This window comes from Buteo buteo, chromosome 25 (assembly GCF_964188355.1).
Source record: "Buteo buteo chromosome 25, bButBut1.hap1.1, whole genome shotgun sequence".
In the NCBI taxonomy this organism is placed as follows: Eukaryota; Metazoa; Chordata; class Aves; order Accipitriformes; family Accipitridae; genus Buteo; species Buteo buteo.
In genome coordinates, this window is record NC_134195.1 from 3,807,415 (window position 1) to 3,834,821 (window position 27,407).

General features: G+C 41.5%; 1 protein-coding gene across 2 annotated transcripts in view; it reads left to right on the plus strand.

Annotated features, from left to right (window-relative positions):
* Positions 1 to 27,145, plus strand: part of EDAR (ectodysplasin A receptor) — a 62,800-nt gene extending 35,655 nt beyond the window's left edge. Inside the window, exons 2-12 of one of the 2 annotated variants that reach the window (XM_075057422.1) lie at positions 507 to 575; positions 1,306 to 1,428; positions 2,532 to 2,713; positions 7,245 to 7,330; positions 17,386 to 17,472; positions 18,628 to 18,756; positions 18,845 to 18,919; positions 19,222 to 19,294; positions 20,021 to 20,180; positions 23,125 to 23,185; positions 24,600 to 27,145. In XM_075057422.1, coding sequence (XP_074913523.1) covers positions 507 to 575; positions 1,306 to 1,428; positions 2,532 to 2,713; positions 7,245 to 7,330; positions 17,386 to 17,472; positions 18,628 to 18,756; positions 18,845 to 18,919; positions 19,222 to 19,294; positions 20,021 to 20,180; positions 23,125 to 23,185; positions 24,600 to 24,919 — 1,365 coding nt within the window. In that variant the 3' untranslated portion in view covers positions 24,920 to 27,145. The remainder of the gene's footprint in view (positions 1 to 506; positions 576 to 1,305; positions 1,429 to 2,531; positions 2,714 to 7,244; positions 7,331 to 17,385; positions 17,473 to 18,627; positions 18,757 to 18,844; positions 18,920 to 19,221; positions 19,295 to 20,020; positions 20,181 to 23,124; positions 23,186 to 24,599) is intronic. The other variant, XM_075057423.1, reaches the window with a different exon arrangement.
* Positions 27,146 to 27,407: the final 262 nt, after the last annotated feature.

Genomic DNA, 27,407 nt, shown 5'->3' on the forward strand with positions numbered 1-27,407 from the left:
TTTCTCAGTGCCGGCTGCCCACGCTGCGTGCCATGGGTTTGCTCCCTGGCTCTGCTTTTGGCTGCTCCATCTAGATCTTTCCTAGACTAATCTGATCTAGCGGGGTCAAGCACTCAGTGGTGTGGACACGAGCCAGGCTACTGATCCCCATCCCTCTTTCAGTCGAGACGTAGCCCTCGGTTCCTCCGCGGGAGGATTTCTCAGCGAGCAGAGCAGTGCTGAGGCTCAGGATGGGTTCCTTGTCGTTGACAGATTTTTTTATAAAGGTTGCAAGACCGGGGTCCCTCATGCCATCGGTCTTCCTAAAAAGAGGAAAGAGGTGTGCAGTAAGGGTGCGGAGCACGTGTGTGTGTGTGTGAGTGCACGTGCACATCTCTCTGTTTAGACCTCCGGGCATCGCTCCCATGTAACCTTTGTTCTGCTTATGAGCCCTTCTGTTCTTATTTTGGCAACACACACAGATATTTACTCATGTTCCTAAACAATCACCGATTCTATCTTTTCAGGTAAAATATCAAGAGAGCATGGCTCACCTGGGTGAACGTAAATGGACTCACGTGTTCCCGTTTCTGGTGGTAGGTATTTGTGTGCGTATAGGGCTCTCCAGTGTGCAACGATAACTGGGATCTGCTTGGGTCTTTGCAAACATCTGTGAATTGTCATGGCACAGCCACAGACGACCTAGGGAGCGAACCCCGACGCAGTGGTGGGTTTCCATTCAGGAAAACACCTGGGCACGTGCTGCTTAGAGTGAGGCTGGTAGGGAGGAGGAGGACGGAGAAGGATGCGGGAGGGAGCAGATGCAGAAGGCGCTGGAAGAGCCGATAAGCCTGGGTGTCACATGAAGCACAGCCCTATCATGGTTGAGGCCCGAGCGCCTTATCTCAGGTTGTTATAATTGTCCCTTATCTCAGGTTGTTATAATTGTCCCTTGCAGTCACATTTATGAAGGCTCGTTAGAGCTGGGAGGGGTGAGGGTGCAAACTCAGGCATTTGCTGCGCAGGAGAGCGTGAGAATTAATACGTCAGGAATCGCAGCCTTCTGTATTTTGAGGAGTAGCTGAGCCAACAAGCACAAACGGGAGTGCTCTGAGAAACTCTTAGAAGGACCGGTTTGCTGAAAACTGTACCTGCCTCCATTCCACGTAGTGGCAGCACTGCTGTTTCCGAGCATCAGGGGTGTTTCACGCTGCAATGCTGGCCCTGCCGCCTTCTGAGAGCAGCTGGGCAAGGGGAGGGGAGGACAAGGCACGGGGGGCGAAGGCGGTGGAAATGACGGTGCTGTGGGATGCTCTCTGGTGACAGGTCTCCCTGGTGTACTCTGCCAGCGCCGAATACTCCAACTGCGGCGAGAACGAATACTACAACCAGACCACCGGCATGTGCCACGACTGCCCCAAGTGCGAGCCGGGCGAAGAGCCTTACATGGTAATTTCAGCTCCTTCTGCTGGTAGGGGGACACATATCGAGCACCAAATGCCAAAAACAAATGCTTTGTTACATGGCAGTAATATACGGATAGGAGAGAAAAAAGGGAAGGACAGAGATGCTTAAGCAGGAGCGCTCACGCCTGCAAATGCGTGGTGGGAGCGAGGCACCATGCATGCACAGCAGTAAAAAAACAATAAGCCTGTAAAAAATGATACTGTAAAAGGTGTAAGGTAAAAGTTTCACACACAGTCTCTGCCAGTCCATTCTCATCTCAATAGTTATTTAAAATCTGACGCTGCCGTTCCGGCATGGCGTGATAAATCGGTTAGTCTGGCGCTCTCGCTGGCCCCCCACACCGAGAATTTAATTTTGCTCTCCCGCTAAGATATTTTGGCACTAGAGGAACTTGGATGCTTCTGCAACATTTTAAATTATGGTTTCTAAGTAACCGTTTGATTTACAGCAGATAATTGTTGCTTATTAAAAAAAGAAATTACTGAAATCCTGTTTGGTTTTAATGGAATAAACATCCTATTGCAAGAGTTTCACACAGTTGGTAGTCCTGAACAAGTACGTTTGAATAATAACCAGTTGGGTTTAGTTTTATTTAATCCAAACGTAATGTTCAGCTGGGATGTGTGAGTTCAGAGGTTAGAAAATCTCATCCAAACATTGCCTTTTGTGATGTTCCCTCTGGGCTCTCCTAGCATGAAAGCAAGATTGCTGATATCCCTGCTGCAGCCGTGTTTCCCCTATAATCTTCTTCTCTACACTTCAGTTTTCAGTTCACTTTCTATTTGAGCAGCAGCTGGAATTCACTTCCATGACTTGCTGAAATATGATATGAATAGCTATGGGGGGGCCATTTTCAAGGAGTACGATGCTCCGGTTCCCCTTTTTCTTCTCCAGCACACAGCGTGCTGCGTCCTTATATCCCTCCATGGCCTTTTTAGGACAGACGCTAAGGAACCAAACCAAACTTCTGTCCCTTGACATGACATTGCAAAGCAAAGCCAAGGGGCCAGGCTATGAACATTCCCTTTTGCTAGAAGCCGGCGTGCAGCACCAGCCTGCTTTTCAGTGACTTTGTGTTGTTGCAGACATGCGGATACGGCACCAAAGATGAGGACTACGGCTGCATCCCCTGCCCTTCGGAGAAGTTTTCCAGAGGAGGTTACCAGATATGCAGGCGGCACAAAGACTGCGAGGGGTTTTTTCGAGCCACAGTCATGACACCTGGTGATCAGGAGAACGATGCAGAGTGTGGTCCTTGTCTCCCAGGGTAAGGACTTAACCTTTGGTCTGCCTGAGGCACTGCAAAATACTTTTTTAATGTCAAAATCTCTGACAGCCTCTCTTCGTCTCCTAGCTGACTGGTGAATTATGCTATTCAGTCTCTGCTAAAACAGTACATTTAAATGTTTCAAAAGCATCGATGATTTTAGTAAATCAGGAGGTGTCATTAATCTTACTGAAGTCTCACTGCAGAAAAAACTGTTGGGAGCAACTAGAAAAAGTGAAACTTCCCCTCTTGCTAGAAGTGGAAAGGGACCAGCTCATGTACCCAAGCAGAGGTGTGCAGTGCCAGTTTAGATTCTCTCAGAAATCCAGCTTGGCCTCCAGCTGTGGCTTCAAAGGGCCACCCTGCAAGTCCTGCATCCGATGAACAAGCTTTATGAAGATACCTCGGATACCCTGTAGGGTCCATGCCAGCACTACAGCACATTTAGGAACATAAAATATCTCCTCTTCAGATGTGACCAGCTGGCAGATTTGTCAGTAGTTGACAGCATTAGCTAACATAGCTGCTAGGTGAGATTTACCAAGGCACTTTTGTCTCTCAGGGTCCTTTCTAGCCGACAAAAGGGGTCTAAAGAGCTGTTAATGTGGCGTGAGTGCTGTTGTTCAGAGTCAAAACAAGTTCCAGGGCTGGCTGAAGGGGCTTAAAATAGATGCTGTTTATTAAGTCCATCTTCTTAATCATCTCTTACACTCCGTATAATTCTGATAGTAACAGTGAGAAAGCAATTGCTACATTGAATATGTTAGCAATACATTCTTGACTATATTACCTTTGAAAGTCTGCAAACCCAAGCATACGTTTGCTTTCTCAACATTTTTTCGGTAGGGTGAGTAAATACTCTTTAAAACACAACCTCACCTTACATACCTTTTCAGTTTCTGCCAGTGTGCCTCTGGCTTAGAGAGTAATTCCTACTGACATTTGGCTTTTGTGCAGTTTGCAGGTGCCCTATAATCCACACTACTTATAGTGCAGGAAACCCTGTTAAAGAGGCCCTGCAAGCTTCCAGGTTTGTTCTATCAGTGAGCCTGTGAGAAATTTTCACAGTTTACAAATAAAAAGGACTTGCTTAGCTGCCAGCTGAGCAGACTAATGATGTGATTTGCAAAGAGCTCCCTCTCGATTTCCCCTCATACATCATAAAGAGCAAGAAAGTTAAATAGTGGCCACAGTTGCTGTTTTGCAATTTTGTCAGGACTAATGAGGTCACCCAGGTGGAAGCGGGGTGCTAGCTGAAAATAATCAGCTTGCACAGCTGGTGCTTGGGGAGTAATCTCAAAACAGGGTGTTTGCACAGGTGTAACCCGTAGCAGAAACTGGCCTGCCCAGTCTGGCTGTGTGCTGCTCTGTGTGGGATTCCCAGGTCCTGGGATAGTTTGGCAAAGCCAGCAGTTAAGGAGAAACACCCTCTTACTGCAAGCTTGAAGACATGAAATTCTCAAGATGAATTAAATCTGGGCTAAAAGAAGCTCTGAAGCTGCCTCAGCTCCTCGCGCCACTCGGAGACCCCAGAGGTTGCTCCTGCATCCGAGCAAAGAGCTGGCGAGCCGTGCCCACTGACCTTCCCCATTGCTCCCAGTGGCACAGGGACAGCTAGGAGCCTGGCAGAGCGCTCCTTTGCCCCTTTGATAATCCTCAAAGAGCCCTGGAGTCAAGGGGAGGGAAAAATTAAGGTTTCCATTTTCAGAGGAGCGTGCTTCCATAAAGCGCTGCAGACCTTCCCAAGGTAAGAGCCCACGTGAGGCAAGCTATATTGAGGGGCAGCTCGTCCCTTTGCTATTTTTCACCAGCTCAGTAAAGCAGCCTGAGGAAAAGGTGAGCACGTGGCACATTCTGACCAAAAGGTTTTAGACAAAACACCACTGAACTGGCAGCCTTTTCCCAGTGGCTACAAATGCCTTTCTGTATCATTTGCCTTAAAATAGGTGCTGGATAATTATATATTTTTACTTCTTTTTTTTTTTTTTTTTTTTTTTTTTTTCCCCACTATTACTGATGATTATTTTTAGGGAAGGAGGAGACCTTTGGTACAAAAGCATGGGTCAGCCACTGCTTCTCCATGTCCATGTTCCCTTCCATTTAAAATAGGAATAACACTATTTGTCAAGGTCACAAAAAGGTTGCAAGTCTGTGACCGGGGGGGAATTTAAAGGCTTAGCTCTGAAGCTGTGATCCTCAAAACCAAAGTTCAGCTGGCAGTGAACTCTGGATGTACCTCGACCTAACCTCCTGGGACACTGCAGGCTTCATCCTCTGCTCCTGCCCAGAAGCTCTTGCATCGTGGTAAATAGGACAAGTCAAGAATGTGGAAATTAGGTGCAACTCAGACTATTTCCCTCAATGGGATGATCCATTAGGTGTTCCTGGAGTATGACAGAGATCACAACCAACTAGGAGCAGCCACAGTGGGTCAGAGCAAGGGTTCCTCTAGCCTGGTCATCTGTCTTCAGTAGCAGCCGTAAGTAGAAACCCACAGAAGAGTAGGAACAGGCCAAGTGTATATGATACACATCCCTCGTGCTGGCCCAGCACCTATTTTCAGCTCGGAGTAAGTCCCTGGTTTCCTCACAAGACGGAATTGCAAAGGGATCATTTTCTTTTAAAATGTAGTCAGAGATGCCTCTGCTACTGACGCTTCTTTTCTGAGCGTGACATGACACCCGAGATAAACCACCATGGCGTTAAGGAGGAAAACACCTAAGTCTGTTTTCCAGTCTAGCCTTTACTCTTGGATTTTGCCTGTAACGCTTCAAAATCTGAGCCTGGCAGATGCTAAGGAAAGAGAAATAATGAGCCTCAGAGTGGAAGAGTAACACCATGAAAATTATTTCATTACTGGGTCACTTCTTCTCCATAGTTAGTGATATAGAGGACTCAGATATTTCCAACGTTGCCTTTAATATTTGGTGCATTGCAAAGTAGCCAGAAACATAAATCTGTTGCCGGTTCTTCATAAGGGTGAATTGTTAATGTTTGCAGCTGCAAAACTTCCTACTCACAGGGGTGAACAGTTGCTTGCAATGAGCATCCTCTTCAGTTTTGTTTTTTTTTTTATGCATCCTCCACCATTCTGCATTGTGGTGAAAACCAAGAAATATTCCACCAGCTTGATTTAATTAACTGTCGGAAGGGCTGTTTGTCTTTCCTAAACCACTGTGGCTATTAGGCTGTGGATCCTTACTGTCCTGTATTTTTCTTTATAGATTTATATGTATCTTTGGCCTGCCACTTTTTTTTGTGGTTTGGCAGTCATTTCCTGCTTATTTATCAACTGCTTCACAAGCTAATGTTATGCAGGCCCCCATAAGAGAGGAAAGCTGAAGTTTTGCTCCTGAGAGAAGGGCAGAGTGACAGATGGGGCACAAGGGACATTCAAAGGGAAGAGTGAGGGCTCATCTTTTAAAACCAGTAAGAAAGAAAGGAAGAACCATGTTCAGCCTACCTGCTCTCTGAAGTACCTCCAGCCCTCATCCCCACCTTGCATCTCTGCATACTCCATTGCCTGGACCCTTATCTGTAGGCTGGGTCATTCATTAATGACCAACTGATTTTGAAGGACAGTTTCAGCAGTAATTTCCTAACAATGCACGCATTTTCCAGAAAAAAATATACTGCACATGCATAGACAGGTACTTGAGAGCAGAAAACAGATTCCCCATTGTGTAAAGTGTTTATTATGTTGAGTACCTGTCTACATAGAATGGATTATGAATTTATGCATTTATTCATGAAAATTCATAGTGATTTTCAAGTGATTTGTAAAGACATATCCATAACATCAACTGTGTATAATTTTGATGTAATTTACTCGTTAGGTTGCCTGTGGATCCAATTCTTGCATAACCAATTACCTTATTTCAATGCTAACTTTATTAGCAGCCCAGAAGTTCAAATCATGAAAACCTTTCCTTAACCCTGTAATAATTCCACTGTCAAGGACTAACTTATAAATTATACAGCAAGGAAGTAATAAACACCACCCCCCCCCCCCCCCAACCTGTGTAAAACCTAATCTGCCTTTTTATATAAGGGTGGTGTTTTCCCCTTTTATTCTGATTTGGCTCAGATTTTGTTCTAACACTAAGGAGATTATTTTTACGGTGTTTGTGAAGCAAATTAGCCAACCATGTCCAACTGGTGGTCTTGCCTGGAAGATTACTGCATCAAAAAATAGTGTTCCCTTATTTTGAAAAATTCTATTCCAGGGCATGCTATAAACTGCAGCTTGAACTCAGCAGGGAGAATAATGTTGTTTTAGGCAATGATACTACTTCTTGTCATGTAGGCTTGATGGTTGATTAATTGTGTTTTAGGAGGAAAGGAAGAAGAGAAACACTGTCTCTATTCAGGCAGTTTAAAAAAAAAAAAGAATAATCTTTGCATCAAATTGCTTATAAGTTGTTTTTTTTTTTTAATGATTTTATCTCAGTATAATTGGTTGCTGCTGAACCATGCTCTGCTGTAGCATATTAATTTACACTGTTTTGCCTCATCTTGCCCTTCATTTCAGTTACTACATGCTGGAAAACAGACCTCGAAACATATATGGGATGGTTTGCTACTCCTGCTTGTTGGCACCTCCTAACACCAAGGAATGTAAGTGTTTGGCAATTTCTGTGCCTTTCCTCTGCTTTTGACCTGGAATCATCTGGAAGCTCGATATGATTATTATGTTCAAAGAATAAGTCCATCTCCAGAAAAGCCATTTCAGCTTCCAACTAGCCTTGCCAACAAAGGGAGCAAATGCTGAACATTTGGGAAGAGATCAGAACCTTTGATTTTAGGACCTTCTATTGTTCAGTTGTGCTCCAGTTTTCATCTGTTAAGACATCCCATACAGGATTTATTATGGTTACTTAACCAGTGGGTATGGGAAGTCACAAATCTGTGTGTTTTGTTTTTAATTCAGTTTCAGTTCCACTATGAAGAAAACATGGGACACTTTGTAGATCCCAGTAAAAGTGCATCACACCTTTTGATATCCTTTGCTTTCAAAGTGATACAAGGGTTGACGTTGGCATGTGAGAGTCAGCACTGATAAGAGAGCTAGTTCTGTAGATTTCATTGGCAAAAGAAGCTGTAGTTTGCTAACTGAAAAAAACACGTACATATGTGTGTGACACCCTAGCAGTACCTGTTTGCTTGTATGCTGCGTGTCTGCAATGTTTTACCCGTCCTCGTGCTGTGGAAAGGAGGGACAGCCATGCACCAGCACCGTAATGCAGATGCAATTCCCCAGAAAACTGCTTTCTCCTTTAGGGGGTAAAGAAAGTGAGAAAAAGAAAAGGAAAAATGAGGCTTTCTCTGAATGACCAAATTACTTTGACAGCCCCTCAGAGAATCTGGAGCAGGTCAGGAGAAAAAGCTTTATAAAAAAATCTCAAAACGGACAAAAATGGGCAGTCCCCCCGAGAAACCTGACACATCTGAAAACAAAATCCTGTCCATGTTCTGTTCTTTTAAAAGTCTTTATCACGAAAAAGAATTGCAATATTTTGCCCGCTTGATTTGAAAGCAGAGGTTGACACCAAAGTCCCCGAGCGTTTATCTGTGTACATAAACAGCAATTAATTAGTTCAGATGCTGCTGAACTGTGTCTCATCGGTGGTCTGCTAGGTCATTAACAGCTACCACCTTTCCTAAAGGGCGAGAGCTCTGATGAGCCAGGGCAGCTCCCTGAAGTGTCTGCACACAAAGTGCCTGGTCCCTTCTACGGAAACCCACCCCGTCCCGAGACGTGCACTTCTGCCTGAGAAAGCGGGAGTGGGCGAGGGCAGGGTGAGCGCGATTTTGGTGAGATAAGGTCCGTATTAGGAGGTGAGGGTGCTGGGGAGGACCCAAATGTGAGATGTGGGAAGGAGGTGGAGAGGTAAATGAAAACATGAGGGTAGGAGTCTCGGTGGGAGATGAGGGTATATGGTAAGAGGATGAGGATGCACCTTCTCCTGCAGGTGTGTGCAGGCTGGCTGCCCCGTTGGTGGGAATACAACCATGCCTGCTGCGAGCCGATAGCCAGAAATGAATCCCTTCCTCAGCTCTGACGGTCTGTCTCAAACACATGCTGAAATGGGTTTGTAGCAGTATCAGCAGCTTACTGATTTGGCAAGGAACTACCAGAAGATCTTATGGCTATTACTGGATTCAAAAAACAAATCTTTGTCTTTTATAGGATAGCTGGCAGATACGACATAGAATGTGCTTAGTTCTGTAAGGAAAGTATGAATTGCACAACTGATTAACCACGTGTAATTTTTAACTTGACAAACACAAGAATGAATATATATTATCTTTGGGAGGAATTTAGGCAGGTGCATAAACCGGCAAATTGCCTGGGTACTAAGGTAGGAGAAAACATTAGCCCCAGAAAAAGTAAACATTACCACTTTAATCAAGTCTATGAAATCAACCATGTGATTACAAATGTTCAAAAAGTGGGAAAGCTTCTTAAAATTCAAATCCCTCAAACCACTAAGCTCAGGTAATTTGGTTTATGCTGTCGAAACCTCTGGACACTCTTTGGAATGCCAGCTGCTCCCTAATTCATAGGCAATAACTTGTACTCCAGATGGAAAATCAGCCTTGCTGCAGGAACCTCTTGAAAGGCTCACTGTTGTTGTGGCAGGCAGCATAAAATTCGGTATTAGCAAATGATCAAAAATAAATCCTCTTTATCACACCTTTCTCCGTCATCAGATTATTCCAGTCAGAGCAAAGAAAAGGTGTCGTGTCAGTGTTGCACAACTGCATAATTTTTTCAGGTTTGCAAATTGCAAACTGAGAGCACATACCCTTGATGTGAGCATGCAGCCTCTGTCACACGAAGGGCGATATCAGCTCTTTGGGGGGAATGGTTCCTCTACGCAGAACAACTTCAGTGTAACGGCAGTTGTTGCTCACCCCTCTGGCTGTCAAAGGAGGAGGACCCAGAAGGCCTTGGAGAACTCCAAACGGTCCCAGGAATCTCCGTTCCTTTCTTGAGACTTCCAAATCGCACCGAACAGCATCCAGGAGACTAAATTTTGCCAGGGTGCCTCCTCCCTAGAGCCGTAGGCTTCTAGACAGAAAAAAGAGGGCAGATAAATCTCATTTCAGGTCTCTGTTAGGACTGAGACAGGGTTTGGAGGACAACGGTGCTCTCCTTAGTGGAAATACCTTGCTGGGGAAGTGCCCAGCCTGCGCATTACTGAGGGCCAGGAGGAGAGCGAAGACGGGGGGGGTGTGTGTGTGTGTGTGTGCTGCTGCATGGAAACCTGCTTGGAGAATTTGCCTGATGATACATTTTATCTGGCAGAAAAGTATTTGGGTTTGATCAAAGGGTAAACAAATAGCTTTCAACTCCAAGAGCCTGCTGTGCAACTTTCATCTCCTACACAGTCAATAAACCTTGAAATGGCTGAGGAAACAAGATGAACACCCCGTGTCCCAGCATCTGGAAATATTAGTATAAAAAGGCCTGGAAGTGAGAAAGAAATTCCCTGATGGGCCTGTGTCACCTTTTTATTTTTTTTTTTTTTTTCACCTCTCAAGGGACTTGAGACATAAATAGCACAAAATAGCATGGGGAAAAGGGGGAGACATTTCACAGAGGTCAGAGATTTAAGTGAGGAAAATATATCACCTGGTTAATGGTGTTGAAACTCTTCCTGGGGATGGAAGGATGGGAAGAACAGTGTTCTGCGGTCTGGGAGGAATACCAGGCTTCAGCGGCAGCTGGTGGACGATGGGCACGGACTGGGAAAGGGACTGTGCATATGTGAGCATAAGGATGCGTGTTGTGTAGCAGGAAAGCTTTTTTTTTTTTTAACTGGGAAAAGGGTAAACGTCACCAGAAAGACTGCAATTTTTCCTATCTTGTGCACTGTAAAACACCTATGTGAGATTTCTGGGCTCTCGGGATGCAGCTCCCGCAAGGCTGCTGTGTAGGAGCCTCAGGACTGGTATGCTAAGCACCGAGGAGCCAAAAGATCAGCGATGTGAGACCTTCACCTGTGCGTGAAGCAGATCACGAGCCACCAGTGAGCCTTGCTGACAGTAAATTGGGATACGATAGCTCTGCAATAAATAGCAGCACTGCAAAAAGTAGGGGAGGCAGGTTTCCTATGCACATCAAATAATGGAGGTAATGAGCACCAAAGCACTTTAAGATGTGGCTTCCCACAGTTAATGGTGCTGGATTTTCTGTCGACAGCTCGAATTGAAGTCACCTGAGGCTTCTGACTATGTAGGGTGTTTTTGTTTTGTTTTGTTTTTTTCTTTTACCCAATGTAAAAATATATGCAAAAGACAGAAGATTTAAACACACATGGAGTTTCTCTGGCAGAGAGGTACAGTTACTGCTGGAAGAGATTTTGTCTTTTAGCAGCTGCAACTCTCTACCAGTTCATGCATATTAACTCCGCTCTTCTCTTCAAACTTTGATATTTGCAGCTCAAAAATGATGGAGGAAAACAAAATCAAACCCTGCTACAAAAACTTGAAGAACGTTGACTTTGAAGTTGTATTTACACAATTGCATCAAATATGCAAATCCTGTCCACTCACAAATTATTGATCTAGAGAACTTCAGCAATTGATTGAAGGTTTATTTTTTTCATCTGTATATACTCATACATGTGCACAGGCACAAAATACTGTTATTTCCTCTTACCTTTTTTGCTGGTTGTATATATGAAAACAGATGCAATAATCAACCTGTGTAAGTTTTTGTCCAACACCTACTGATGATGGCTTAGGAAAATTTAAAAAAAAAAAAAAGAAAAAAAAGAAAAACAACAAAGGAAAACCAAGTTATTTTTTAATTACCAGAGAATGAATAGCATCTAAAAACATGAAAGATCATTTTTAGTGCTGTATCATTAGAACTTGAAAAACAACTAAACAGATGAGACAGAACAATTGACTACCAGGCTGATGGCGTTGTGTGATGAGCTGTAATCAGGGGGTCACTTCCATACCCATGTACTGAAGACTGAGAACTCAGCCTCCTTAATTGAAATGCGTAACACAAACAAGCGTAATGCCAAAAGCACTTGTATTAGTGAAAAATAATTCTTTCAGAGATTTTTATTTTAACTCTCCATTCTTTGTAATATCACTAATTTTCCTTCCTTGCCAGTTTTGTCCTTTTGTAATACGATCAACATCAGGACATTTTTTTTCCTTCTGTTTCAAATTATGCTTACAAATGAATAGGCTCGTTAGCTGAAGCTAACAAACTTTTCTTTTTTTTTTTTTTTTTTTGAGTTGTTTGATCTCTGAACACCCCATTCCTCTTCACATGTGGAATGGGAGAAATGTTGAAGGCAGTGCTTTATTGTTCACTGGTGGTATGGCCTAATTCTCATCCCCTTAGGGTTTGTCTATATTAGGAAAGGAACCTAATTTTAGGACAAAATTGGCCAGCCTCAGCCATAAACCTTCAAGGGGAGGGATCTGAGAAGCACATATGGGGTTTGCTGTCTTCAACGGCTGGGAAAGCTGAGCCCAGGTATCACTCAGGAGGACATCTGGTCCCAGTGAAGTTCTCCTGAAAGAAAACTCCAATGACTTTGATGTTTTGACCTGTGCCGGAGCTGCAGCTCCCACAGGGAGCACCACCCACCCGTGGGAGACGGTGCAGGTTTCTGCAGCATCGCTCTGCCCAGGCTCACGAGCTGCAAAACCTGCAGAGCTGGACCTCCCCATCACCTGTACCTGCTGGCCACCCAGCTCCTTGTGGATCCGTTCCCTTCCTTCCGATGCTCTGAAGTCACCGTCATAAGTGTAAATGGCAATTATCCCCTTCGTGTTGCACAGAGAAGGCGATGATAACGCTGAATTCCTGGACATAGGCTTAGTTCATGAAGCGTGTGCCTATGACCTTCCAGTACGGTGCAGCGATTACAGCCCCCAGTGAATCCTAATCAAAACTTCAACAGATGCAAATAAATTGTCAGACTAAGGCCACGTGGCCTATAATTGTCACCTCTTCCCTGCCCTGGCAAAATTAAAGGAGAGAGAAATAAAACAGTTAAAGACATTACAGAGAGCACAACAGCATAAAATATTGCCTTTTATGTGTCTGAACAGTAGTGGTTACTTACAGTGAGAATGGCCAGATTGAAGATAAAAGTCTGGGGGAACTTTGCTATCACCATTTTTAGAAGGTCCAATCTCAGGAATTAATTTACTTCATTCTCTTCGTGGTTTAATAACTACTCACACTAACTGAAGTATCTACCTGTGGCTCCAGGAAACATCAGAGTCACTTGTCTTATAGTATTCCGTATGTGCCCTGAAAAGAAAAGAGCAAAGTAAAGAGCAGTCAGGCAATCCTCCATTGTCTAGGGTAAGCTCTGTTATTAGTGATTTGCGATATTTTCAGAGCTGGTTAATGTTTGATTACTGAAGTCATATGTAGTCACCTTAGAGAGTGGCTTGGCTTTGCTGCTTCAGCTTCCATGGCTATCCAAGTGCACAGGGTTTCCATATAAAGTGGTGTTTCCTTAAGTTTGAAATCAGACCTTTCATGTAAGTACCTGAATATAGATTTACATTAACTTGAAAATTCTGACCTCTGCTTTCTACATATCTAGCTCTTTATTTATGACTAGGTTTAGTTATAATCCAGTTTTCGATTACTTTGTCAGCCATAAACTGTCTACCTTTACTGAATTTGAACTCAATATAATTTATTTTTCATGTCATATTCCAGGCTGCTAATTATTTATTTGTGTGCTTTATCTTCCTTTGCTCCTGTAAAACAGTCTCAGTGATGGCACTCGCAGCTTGGCTGGCAGTAACTATACATTGCCATTCATAAATGGACCATGGATGTGAGAAGAGGGTAGCATCAGGAGAAAGCAAGCTGTGCTAGATACATATATACACAAAGACATTTTTAAAACACTTCTTATTTCAGGATCACTCTGATAGTCTGTTGTATAGACACTTTGGGTATTTTTATAATATGCTATTAAGTATTAAATAAACTTCAAAAAAAAGCTGTTGCTAGCTGTGAGCAGCAGTCCTTTGCATGGACCAGTAAGCTGACACCCACAGCAACATATGTCAGGAGCACATATGGTCTCCTACTGCACCAGATTTTATTCACTCACAGGCACTTGCAAGGGGGCATGTTGGTAAAACCTCCCCTCCCAGTGCTGCCCTCCTCTCACAAATCTGGTAGTTTTGTTTGTCACTTCTTATTGTAAGTCTGTCTCCAGATATGTGAACAACTGTAATGGTCCTGCTACATAAAGCAGAAAGGTTCTCTGAAACAACAACCCAAAATTTTATTGCCCAGCATTGGTTCACAAAAGGCTGGCTGCATGGCAATTTAAGTTAAAGCTATTTTTTGAGCTAAAAACCCCCAAACATTCAAATGTGAATACAAATTCTGTTGTTCTTTTAACCAGTAAGTATTTTTTTTTTAATGAAACTGTATTTAGACTCCAAGAAAGTTAAAACTACATTACAATTCTTGAATAAAAACATTTATAATGCAAAAGCTGACCAACTTTCAGTGATAAACTTCTTCCCTAATGTCTTTATCACATTCCTACAATATTACTTACAGGTGCCTAGGAATATAAACCACTCTTTTGCACAGCTATATTACAGCCATCAGTCTTCTTTTTGTGCTTAAAATAGGGTTGTTTCCATATGTTCTGCTGTAGCACCTTAGGATGTCTCTGCCCCAGCTATATCTAAGTCTTTATAGATTATGTAAGTGTCATCTATATTGGAACCAGAATTAATAATGTGATGGGGATGCAAAACTGGATGTGCACAAGAACAACTGACATTGCAGTCGTGGTGTAGTGCCGGACTGGGGAAAAGCAGCAGCTACGAGTTCTGTTTCTTTTTGCTCACACAAAAACGGTATGAGCTGAACTTCTGCAGAAGCTGGCATTTTTGGTTCCTCTGGTAGCGCAGGTGCACGAATTGGCACTTTATTCTAAGCCACATCTGAAGAGAAATCTTGGCTCATAACGAATATGCCAAATTATTAAATTTGATAATAGGCTTAAAACATGCATAACGACTAACTCCCACCTAGGCATATGTAAAAGGCCATCACGTTCTAGCACCAGCCTTGATTTTGCCACGACAGTCACTACAGAACAAACGAGGTGGCCCCATTCCCACGCAAAGAAAATTCTGCCTGTAGGCTCTGGAGCTGAGGGTGCTCACTCTTGTGCATGGGAGAGGCTCGTGCGAGTGTGTGTGTGTGCACACACAGCGTGGGCAACACGCCGTGTCCTGATGTGGAGTGGAGCTGGGTGAAGCGTGACGATGATGCTGAATGAAGAATGGGTGACCTTCCTCCTTACCATTCCTGTGCTATGTGCTGCTGCGTGACTTCCCACCTTGGAAGGCTCTACGTCCTTTCACAGACGGCTGAAAAACATGAGGTTAACAATACCAAACGACTGAAAGATCGATTAGGCAGAAATACTTCAATGACTACGTATTTCAGATGAAGGAAAAGAGAGAGAGTTTGATAAAACTTGCTTATGGAGGAGACGAGCCAAAGCTTGTTAGACAAACTCCACGCAGACAAAGCAGCAGGGCTTGCCTGTGTTAACTGAAAGGCGGCATAAGAAAAGCTATTGTTGGCTTGTTGCAGCTTGCAAGGACTGTGCAGAATTACAATTGGCTGTAATTGGATTTGCCAGGGGAAAAGCAAGAATAGGCATAAGCTGTGGACATGAAGGAAAGTATCGGGCTACAGCGTTGGCCATTTGCTAAACTTCCTCTGTTGTCCAGCCATGATGAGTAAATACAGAGGTCGAGACCAAGGATGATTCACTTCAGCTTTGTGAAGAATGGCTGAAAATTTAACAAATTATCTGTCTTTAATGTCCACTACATGCAGACGACATCTTCATCTACTGATACCTAGATGGTCTACTGCTCTACTGCAGTTTCTGGAGCTCATAACTAATTCTTAGAAAGAAGTTTGTCACAGAGAAGGGACCAGAGGCAAGACTTACATAATCTGTCTGTCATTTACATAACATGAAAAGCATCTGAATTAACAAATTAGTATATTTAAAACTTTATGAAAACACTTATTCAGTTTGAAAAAAAAACCCAAATCCATTTCCTTCCAACAAATGAGGTTTGAAAGGAGTTTTACCATTGTTAAAGAACATTTCTTTTGAAGACATCTGCAACTCATACTTTGTGGCCACTTTAAGTGTACATTTCTCATTCACTACACGCAGCCATGTTTTATGTTAGGTAATACTTTTTTTTTCTTCTTAGAAAACATTTCTCTTAATTTGAAGAACATGTATATTGCTTTGTTCTTACCATGGAACATTTCTCAGACCATTCCAGACTGCTTAATTTCCTGTCAAGTTTACCTGGTGGGTTTAATTTCTTGGAATATTTACTAGGTCAAAAGAATGGCATGATTAGTTCTCAGCTACTCTAGTTGCCAAACTAGCTTGTGGAACTGTGTGCACCTTACCAGCTGACTGGGACAGTCTTTTGCCTTTAGGTCTGCTGAATTTAATTATCACTGGACTTTTTCCATAGACAGCTAATACAAAGCAGGAGGGATTTCATACCCCCTCCAAGCCAGAAGATGTTTTTCAGTGTCTGTTGATTGTAGCTGTTTGTATTACCTGCTTACCAATATTAAAGTCTCTTTGAGAATGACAGGAATGTTTTCTCCCAACCCTAATGTTTTTATTCTGTTTTGGAATGCTATGCCAACACCATCTTGTATGAAAGCATTCTCATCAACAGCCTTATTCCCGATAATATGCAATATTGTCTAGTATTGTCAAAATACGTTAACTTATGACTTGGCCTACTGCTTTGAAAATGTGGTGTATGACACCATCTGAAAGTTTAATATTAACTTTTAAACTTAACTGCAGATTTTAGACATGGAAACCGTATTGGATAATCTCAGTCCCCTGCGAGCATGAAGTATTCCTTTAAGTTCTTCATTTCACTGTTTTTGTGGATTTCCCCCCTCCCCAGAATATAGCTTTGGACTGACGGGAGGAATGATAAGAAACGTACTGTCCAGCTAGATTGCAGGAAATTCTAATACCCCCTTTGATGGTAGTACAGGTCCATGGAACAGAAAGGCATTCAATATTATTTGTCACCTTTCCTAGGTTTTCCTGTGGGGTCATGGGGGTTTGCATACCATCAGAGTTTCACAATGATCCTGCTAGCGAAGGATGCTTGTGAGAAGCACTAATTTGATGAATCTACCAGCTGGGACTTGGGGCCAGCAGTCATAAATAACGGAGTGGGGGTTGTAAACAGTTTGAGTCACCAGCTGGATCCTGGCAAACTTTCTGCTACCCAGGACAGATCTGTAATACAGGAATATATGTGTAATGGTTGGCCCTGCCTGTGTCTGAAGATGCTTGGGTTTCTTCTAAGTTCATGACCGTTCAGGAGCTTTGACCTCTTCCAATCCCTCTAGATGCTTGCAAAATGTAGTCTGTAACACAATTTTTAGTGCAGAAATGCATATTGGGATTAGTGACATTTCTAAAAGCAAGGAGTTCGTGGGTTCTTTGCTAGTGAATGGGAAATGCAATCAAGCTAAGTAAAGGCTCTCTTTACTTGGGCCAAGGTATTCCTTTGAGTGGACAAAGGAACTGTGGAAGTTTATGGCATTTCTGTTTATATTGCAGGTGCAGGGGCTACCTCTGGCATTTCAGCCATCTTCCCAAGTACCTCTGGCACAAGCACTTTCTCGCCTTACCAGCATGCTCACAAAGGTAAGAATGCATTCACAGGTTTAATTTAGCAGCTGTTTGTTTTGAAAATGGCATCAACAAAGTGCAACCGAACTGAAAATATCTATTCTGAATTTCATTGCCACTATTCCCAGATATCTAAAACTGCTATTAAAAATAATTCAGAGTGAATTTTTATTTCTTGGTTAATCGACACCGCTGTTTTAGTCAGCTGGACTTAAAATGGATTTGAACTCTACTCAGTAATGCTAGCAATAAATTTAGCTCATTATTTGTAGCCATACAGAAATGGCACTATGCCTTAGCAAAGCTTAGCTTAGACTGGTGAAAATAATTTAAAAGCACAAATATGGCCAATTTCTTATTGAGCTAACATAAACAGTTCTCCAGCATGATTACTAGGTTTTAAAAATATGTGAGCCGGAGAAGACACAACAGGAAAGATGCAGTTAATGAGATACTGACAATGCTGATCTTCCTGGTAGTGTCTGGAAACATGATTGTGAGGATCACATCTTCAGAAAAATTAAAGTTTTCATGCATTTTAGCATATCTGTCATTTTCTGCATCCTTTTGTGGCTTTTCAATTCTAGTCTTTTCTATCCAAATTCTGCTTCTGAATACCTTTTCACATACTTTATTTTAAATTCACCTTCTAGCCATGCTGTGTTTTAAGTCTCTGTTAGAAAAACATCAATTCTTCTACATATGCATTGTGTTCTCCGTTTTACTGCAAAGCTTTGGAGGCAGCCATAGTTGTCAACAGTCATTTTAGCTCTCATCCTGTTTGTTTGGCTTTTTTTTTTTTTCTTTTCAATGCTGTTTCCCAGAATACAGTGTTAGGAAAACTGCTACTCTTGCTTACATATAGCTTCCTATAATATTAGCAGATAATATAACTTCCTACATCTTTGTAACTGATCGATCATGCCATTAAATGTTTTTAATGAATACTGTTAACTGGTTAGTGCAGCATAAATGTCACTATTTTGAAAAATTGTTAATTAGTTTGCCTTTGAGATGTAACACTAAGTTTTTCAATGCTTAACAAGTAACCAAGACTCAGATCAACTAAATGACTATGCAAAATGTAAGGTAGAGCAGACCGCAAACAGTTAACTATTCTCTGATCCTAAGAGTTGCTCCTTTATGAAAATATTTTTTAATTTATTCCAGCAGATCTTTCAGGACAAGGACATCTGGCTACAGCTCTTATAATAGCAATGTCTACCATCTTCATAATGGCTATTGCCATTGTCCTCATCATCATGTTTTACATTGTGAAAACAAAACCTTCTGCTCAAGGTAATTGTTCAGCACATGAAATTTTAGCTGCAAATGCTATTTTTAGATAGCTTCTGAGAATAATTAGTGTTATGTTTTTATATTCTAGCCTGTTGCAAGAGCCACTCGGTAAAAAATGTTGAAGCTCAGGCTAACACACAAGAAGAGAAGAAAGAAGTGCAAGGTATAAGTTGCTTTAATTTTGCTTTTTCTGTCGAAGACAACATTGGGCTTAAATACTCTTAATGCATTTCTATTAATTACAATTTCTCCTTGGAATTGATAAAACCCACCTCAGTTTAGTAAAGAATTGTGTATAATAGTTTTTGTGTTTCCAGAATGTCACTTAATCCTCTGATAGCAATTAAAAAGGTAGCAGAGAGATTTATGTTTGCAGTAAGGTTGCCAGCAGAACCAGCTCCTGAGACAAAACACTGGTTTGGGAACTCATTGCCAATTTAAATTTCTCTAATTGTTGATCTACAGATAATGTTGTGATATTCTCTGAGAAAGAAGAGTTTGAAAAACTTACAGCAACTCCCGCTAAGGCTGTTAAAAGGTGGGTAAAAGATAAACATACTTCCAGTTTGACTGAAGCAGGGGAGGGACATAGTCATCATTCATCCTGGTGCAGAGGAGTACAGGAAGAACAAATCAGATGGGTATGCTGGTAGTTTGCTGCAGGAGGGAAAAGACTGGACGTCTCAGTAGGCTTTTCCCCATCCAGTTTCTAAGAGAGGATGGCAAACGTTACAAAAGAGAAACCTGGATCCTCCCCACTCCCTCCGTGACCAGTTCATCAGCTCTTGGGGCTCCATCTCCTCTTTTGAGAGGTCCATTTTTGGGACCTGAGTGCTGCTCTTGCATACATGTCCTTAGAAAAGTTCCCCTTCACTTTTAGGCAGGAGGAGTAAAAACAGTTGCTCCAGGCCTTTAGGAAACTCCTTGTCCATAGCGTCATCTGGGTGGCACGGTGTGATAGTTTTCCTCACCTTGTGTCTGCCCGGCAGCCAAACCTGGCTAGGTCACACGATTAAGGTGGGCTAAACACTGTCCTCAGTTGGAAAATCCCTGTATAAAAGGAATCTGGCAAGCTATAGGTGACTGTGTAACTTGGTGGGCATTGTACATATCCCCTGGGCAGGTTCCTATTCACAGGATTTCGGAGGAAAGGCATTTAAAAAATGAAAGACACTTTTATTCCATCGCTCTCAGATAGCAAAAAGATGATTGGAGTCAACCCATGAGAGGCTTCACTAAGATAACTGTATCCTTCATTTTACAGTGAAAATGATGCATCTTCTGAGAATGAACGACTTTTAAGCCGTAGTATGGATAGTGATGAAGAAGCTGCAGTTGACAAGCAAGGGACTCCAGAGAGATGCTTGTTATCTTTAGTGCATTTGGCCAGAGATAAATCTTCTACAAGCAATAAATCAACTGGGGTAAGGCTATTTTGAGATTTAAAAATTGAGAGCATTTTTCTGTGGTTTTTTTTTTATTTTTTTTTAAGAAAACAATATACAAACTATCACCTCCCAAAATGCATTATAGTGCACACCAGACTAATTTACAAGAGCTTCTCCAGCCAAATTCGTTATAGAATCTCCTTTGCATAGTGACATATATACTGTTCAGGGCTGAAAAAACAAACTTTCCACAAGAGTAATAACTTTGTTTTTTTGAGTATTATATTTTATAGTCTAAAGAAAGAAAAAACAAGTAACAGCAAACCCCCAATATAGCTAATGCTAATATAACTAACCCCAATGCTACATTTACCATAGAAAATCAAAGACAGAAGAATAATGTAGCAGCATAGCTGGATTCATACAACAGCATAGCATCTGAGTACCTTGACCCAGTAGTATCAGTATTTCCATGGCACAGACTTTTCAGTAATGTCCGGTGTTGTGCTTGGTTTTGGTGTATAATTCTGAAAAACACACACGTGCTTTGAAGGCCACTCCTGTGCTCTGAAGGACACTAAATCCACTATTTGTTTTGCTGGGGAAGGCCTTCGCTTCTTCCTGCTGAGCGTTTACTGCTCAGGGCGTTTTATCTCACTTGGAGTATTTTAAGACCACACCTCACCCACACAACTTTTTAATTTATATTAATGTGAAACTATCCTTAAAAAGAAGGTGTCTTCTCAGATATTTTTTATGTTTTTAGTACTTCAAAAATAATTTTAAAATGGGAATAGCTAGGACAAAATTGCATCATTAATATCAAACATCAGATATCTTTTAACAATAAAAAGGTTTGAAAATGCACCTTTTCATGTTTGCATGTTTTAAATTGTTGGGATGGTTCAGCTGAAACTTTCTAAAATAGCTCATTTTTCAGCTGAGACCAGGCACACAAAGTCTCAACACAAAAGAAATGTTTTTCTTGTTGTAGATGACCATCTGAAAATAACTTCTACTCCAATGCTCACATTTTAAAATTCAGTTTTCTGAGGTCTCTCTAAATATCCAACTTTATCATACTTCTGTATGCACTGGCTTCAAATTGGATAATACAAGTTGGGTAGGCATGGAATCAGAACATTTAATAAGAAGTGGCTTACCTTCTAAAACACATATATAACAGATACAGTCTCCAGTGTGATTTAGATATAGATACCTTGTAAGCAGACCTGAAGCATGAACTAGTCCTTCCAGACCTTCTGGTCTAACTCACTTCTCATGGACTGAAGCCTGCTGACAAGGATGAAGACAAACTTTTCAATCAAAGTGCAGATTGCACTAAGATCCTCTACTCCACACCTAAGATTTCACAATTAAGCCAGCTGCCAGAAGTTAGAAAAGCAATAATTTGCTTCAGGCTGGAGATTAAGTAACATTTCTAGTACAGGAAAGAGTATTAAGTAGCTATTGGCCAAGGGTAAAGAAAGTTAGAGGCTTGCTCTTAACCAGGTCTGCTCCTTCCTAGTTAAAACAAAAACCGTTATGCAATGAGCTACCACACAGAGGATCTCCAGGCTCAACTTTACCTGTTCGCTTTCAGCATAAGCTTTACAAATTCCCCATCTTCTGGCTCTGGTAAAAAGAGCATCCTGCATCATTCTTCATGGGCATGGAAGTATTTAACCTCCTCCTTGCCCTAGAAATGAGAGGAGAATGAAAATAAGCATCCAATAGTTTGGTTAGGAGGAGTTTTAATAAATCCCATTCAAAGAAAATTTCATGTTTACAAGGTTCTAAAACAGCTAATCCAAGCCTACAATAGCAACACAACTGATTAAGCGCATGTAAATTATACCAAGAATATGTGAACAACAATCAGTGCCTGCATTGCATTGCCCTGCGATACAACACACTTGCCCAGTGTCTGCGAGACAGGCTTCAGGTGGAGCAGGCACTTTCTGGTCTCCAGCTGCAAGTCTATTAATCCAAGTCATTGATGTGCCTTGCCCTTTAGAGCCCAAATAAAATGAGGAAAATCTTTCCACAAAAAAAATACTGAAAGCAGAGCTTTTTTTCTAGCCTGGTTTGCAGTGAAAAGTGGCAAATTTGTGGAGCTAATGCTAGAGTCCTATCAAAAAGACAGCTTTTCAGAAAGCTCAGACCTAATGAGAGCTGGCAGAGCGATGACAATTCCAGTCCCTGAGAACTCATGACATTTTGACATTTGTTTTCACTCCCTGTTGAATCCAAAGCCAAATCTTGACAATATTTTTGCTAAATGAAGCTATATCAAAATGTCCATTTTCACCTTGCAAAATGTCAGGTTTTCAGTTTGAGTTTCTTTCTTGTCAAAAATGACTGGAGCACCCTGGTCCTCAGATTTTCCCTGTCCAAAGCTACAGTGATTTTTTTTTTCTGTAAAATGTTTCAGATTCAACCAGGCAATATATCCTGGAAAAAAATACAGTTAATTAGTAATGCACTAAGCAGTTCTACGTCAAAGGACAGAAAGGAAGATCCCCTCTTCTACAGTCCTCTTAGATTACTGGAAGAAGGCAATTTCAGTCTGAATTTAATTCCCTGTGGCCAGTCCTGTCCTGGTTTACCTCGACATTCCTGCATTAATTGTCTGCATGTGTGGTATTGGATTTGTCCTCATTGTCAGGAGTTTGCTTCGGTCTGAAAGAGAAATAAAATATACAAACACTTGAAGCAGAAAAGTAATTGATCTAAAAGAAGACTAGAAGATGGAAGAAAAGATCTCTAGCAGTAGAAAGTGAAATCAGAAAGAGGTTTATGCTTCACAGAATAATTGCTGTGTCCTTTTCTTTGAGTCTTCAAAAGGGACCCTTGAGGACATTATGAGATAACCCCTAGTGCCATGGAATGAGTATCTCTCCCAGGTTTTCAACTGCTGTCTGCTAATTATTTACTCCCGTGACTGAAAAATTAATGAAATAAAACTCTTCTCATTTAGATTCAAAGTCGAAGGAAAAAGATACTTGACGTGTATGCCAACGTATGTGATGTTGCAGAAGGTGAGTGTACAAAACTTGCGCCTATACTAACAGCACAAAATTAGATCGCAAGCGTTTGCTATAAAATAAGAAAGGCCTCTGCCTTCCTATGGAAAGTAGAAAGTCCCAATAGAGAAAAGACACTCTGTAGGCAGATTTGTACTCACTTGCCAGGAAGGCCCACGGTGCCCTGACCCCAGAGCCGTCCAGGTTGGGCTTGGGCTGGAGTGTGCCACGGCTTCTCTCCAGGCGTGTGCGTGGGCTTCCTCCCTACGGAGAACAAGGAGGGTAGTGTCAGGTTTTATTGGGACGGACACACAGACCCAGTTGCGGAGGAGCACTCTTACATTCCCTATCTAGAGGAAACCCTTTTGATTTATTTGTTTAGTCCCTTGGATAACAGAGAGAACCTAGTTCCAAATAGGAAAGTGTGATTTGGGGAGGGTCGGGATTGAGGGTGAGACACAAGTCTTGACCTACTCTGCTTCTCTAAATGCTGTCCCACCTCCCACAACAAAAAGTGGAGTTTCCAAGTTTTAAGTGTTTTAACCCTCTTCAGCACTTGACTACCTGCACTGTTTTGGCAGAAGAGACATGAATTAATTTCCCTGCAGAACAGGAGACGTGACTGCATTTACTTCCCCACACATAGACACTTTGTGTACACGTGTGCGTATGAGTTTCCTGTGGTTCAGGGAGCTCTATCTCCCACCAAATTACTGCTGTTGAGTATGAAGCAGGGAAACTATAGAAGCAAGAGACTGGTTTTGGAAAAATGCTGTAGCTGATTCTCTCCTCTATTCTGTGACCATGAATACAGAGAAAAAACGTCCAGGAAAAAATAGCTTTTTCCCTACAGGATGAATGTTAAACCCTCTCTAGAGATTCAGTGATAGTAATGACAACCGAGCACTTGCAGGGACTTTTATGCTTGCAAGCATCTGGCATCATTGCTTCACCTCACTCCTCACATTCCTACAAGGGCAACTTTCAATTACAGAGATGTTACAGCAGCTGCTGGTGACAAACTCAGGGAAGGGTCAAAGCTGTCTCTCGAGCTCAAACACTGTGCCTGACGTGCAGCGGTGTATTAATGGAGCTGCTCGCTAGGGACACGGTTGCAATAAACTTTTTCTAACAGCTAGTAAATTGTTGAAGGAAGGGGCAGTGCCATGGGAATTCATACAACCCATCTAGTACTTCTTTCCCAGACAAATTTTTACCCTAATTACTGTACCCTACTGTCACTAGGAAGAATTAATTTGGTAATACACAGTAATAACTTTGGAGGTAGAGATACCTATCATGGACTATCACTTAAATATTTTAGCTGTACTTACTGCTAACAGTATATACTGTAGTACTTGAATAAATGTCTTGAATAGTCCAGGCTTGTGCAGAGAGCCCTCTGACAAATAAACACCTCACTTTGCAGGTCTGAGCCCTACAGAGCTGCCATTTGATTGCCTGGAGAAGACCAGCCGAATGCTCAGTTCGACCTACAACACAGAAAAAGCCATAGTGAAAACGTGGCGTCACCTTGCCGAGAGCTTTGGACTGAAGAGGGATGAGATAGGTGGTATGACGGATGGCATGCAGCTCTTCGATCGCATCAGCACAGCAGGATACAGCATCCCAGAACTGCTAACCAAACTGGTGCAAATTGAGCGGTTGGATGCCGTCGAATCCTTGTGTGCGGATATTCTGGAGTGGGCACAAGCAATGCCTGCTCCTGAACCAGCAGGGACGTCCTGACATGCCTGCCGGGGAGCCGCGCTTCCACGTCACCCGCAAGAACCATGATTCCAGCAAGCACCACATCAAAGACTTTGGACAAAAGACCGTTGATGTTTCTTCTACATAATCGCTCCCGATAACCAACGGGAAGATCTTCTCTTTGACTTCTAAATAAAGTGAAGTTACACATCTACCAAAACAAGCGCAGAAATCTGCCATGAAGCTTGGTATGAAGCATGTCATTAAACAAAATGATCATGTTAAACAGTTACTGATAATAAGTGGACACACAAACATCCATTTTGCGGTCTGTGTATAAGTGCAGATAACCCTGCTGATACCCTTCCTGCCTGGCCTTCAAGAAAGCCATTGAATTGCTCTCTAAAAATATTCCTGTCTTTTAGGGCTTCATTCAATGGTTTAATAGTTACAGTCAAAAGCAGTACCACACCTACAATATCAATAAATACACATTAGGCACGTACATTTCTATGGGCTCTAACACATTTAATATGTAACCAGTTTCATTTTCTATACTTACTATGGGTTTGTTGAATCTAGAAGTATGTGCATAGGTGTATATACACAGTCCTCAGGTAACTAACTATACTACAGGAAAAAAGAGTCAACATAATCTGCAGATCGAAGTGCTTCAAAACGCTGTACATAATGCACATAAATGCACTCTTGGTCCATACTGACATTTCAGAAATTGTAAATTCAAACTGCTGATGTGCTGAGGACAAGCTGGTTAGCAAGTGGGCAGTAAAAGCTGGCAGTCAGTCCTTGTAAGTTGAGAGCAACAAGTTCTTCTCTTCTTTGCCATTACAAAAAAAGAAGCAACGAAAACAGCTTGTCCACTACCATGAAAAAAGCATTTTTTCCAGTAGTGACATCTATATACCAAATTATACTCCAAGCAGAGGAATTTTGGACAACAGTGGTGCACATTTGACACTAAGAACAAAAGGAGTAGATTTCTTTAGAGACCCTTGACACGTAGAGGAAAAAGTGTTCTTTAAATGCTATACTCTTGTAAACGTAGACTGTGGGCAGAGAATCCACAGGTGAAAACCACCTCCTCTGGAAGGTGAAGCATTATTGTGAGTTTGTGTACAACAAAAATGGACCTTATTTTTTTCCCTTTTAACTAATCTCTGAATTTCACGGTTAAAAGTTCTCTAAAACTTGTTCAGACCACAAATCAGTAGCTGTTACCAAACCTATTTGCTTAATTTATAGCTAAAATGAGTGATGACGGATTTCAACAAGTGCAACCACTAAATTAAGAGACGTGTCACAAAGCAATACTTTTTAAATTCCAAAATGCATGACTGAACAAAATGCTATAAAAAAATTAACTATTACCCTGAAGTTAACAACCAGTATTCCATCACTTAGTAACTAGATCTTATCTATGATAGTATCACAATTGCGTGGAACATTTAGTATCACCCTTTAACATCTATATTTAGTATCTTTTCAGCACTTCATTTGTAGAGCAGAGGAAGTACATACTACAACATAAAACCTATCCCTCTCATTAGTCTTCTTCCACCATTTCTTTCGTATCATAACACACTCTTCATTAATTTGCATATGCCAATTTTGATGAGAATTTTGACTTTTAACAAAGCAGCAAGCTGCATTTATTTGAACACTTAACTAGCTAATTGATGTTTAAATTAGGGGTGAAATTCTTGCTTTCTTGAAATCAATGACAAATTCATACAGATTTCAACAGGCTTCAGTAAGATTTCTAGATCTGCTGACAACTCAGCAATCTTCAACAAGATTTTCAAGGCCCTGAATTTGCAGTTTAGTACCATTGCAACTAGAATAAGAAAGGGAAAGGAAAAAAAAAGAGAACATGAAGATTCTGTTTTTCTTGTGCCAGTGTGTAACTACAGTGTTATTCAGTGGACTGCCTCCTGTATTTCATGTGTCATTTAATAGTACACATCATTTCTTTGTTTAAAAGAACATACAGGAATCCTCTTTTTTATGTTTATTGGGCCATGAAAAGTTAGGGTCTTGAAATCGATGGTGCCAATGTGAACACAGACTATTTAACATTATTTTATTTAGTATACAGTATTTTTATTGTTACACAAAAGATGTACAGGAATGAAAAAAATTCCTGTAGATCTTGCCAAATCTTACTTTCTAATAATTTTGTTTAATGCTGTATATATAACTTATTATATTGTAAAGTATGAACATAAAATATGCTAATAAAAGAGAGAGGTCAAACACAGTTGTATTAGCCATGTCTTTGATTAAATCATATATTGCCTTATAAATCTGTAATTAAATGAGTTAGCCATGGGCTAGCAGGCACATTCCTGTGGTATGGGAGTGTCTAAGTAATATACATGAAGGAATCTTTGCATTGCCGTAGGATACTGCTTCTCTGCATCACACTTTGGAAACTTTTGAAGCAGATACCATTCTTCCTTTGTCAGTATAGTTTCCGTTCAATATTTCACCTTGTAGGTACTATGAA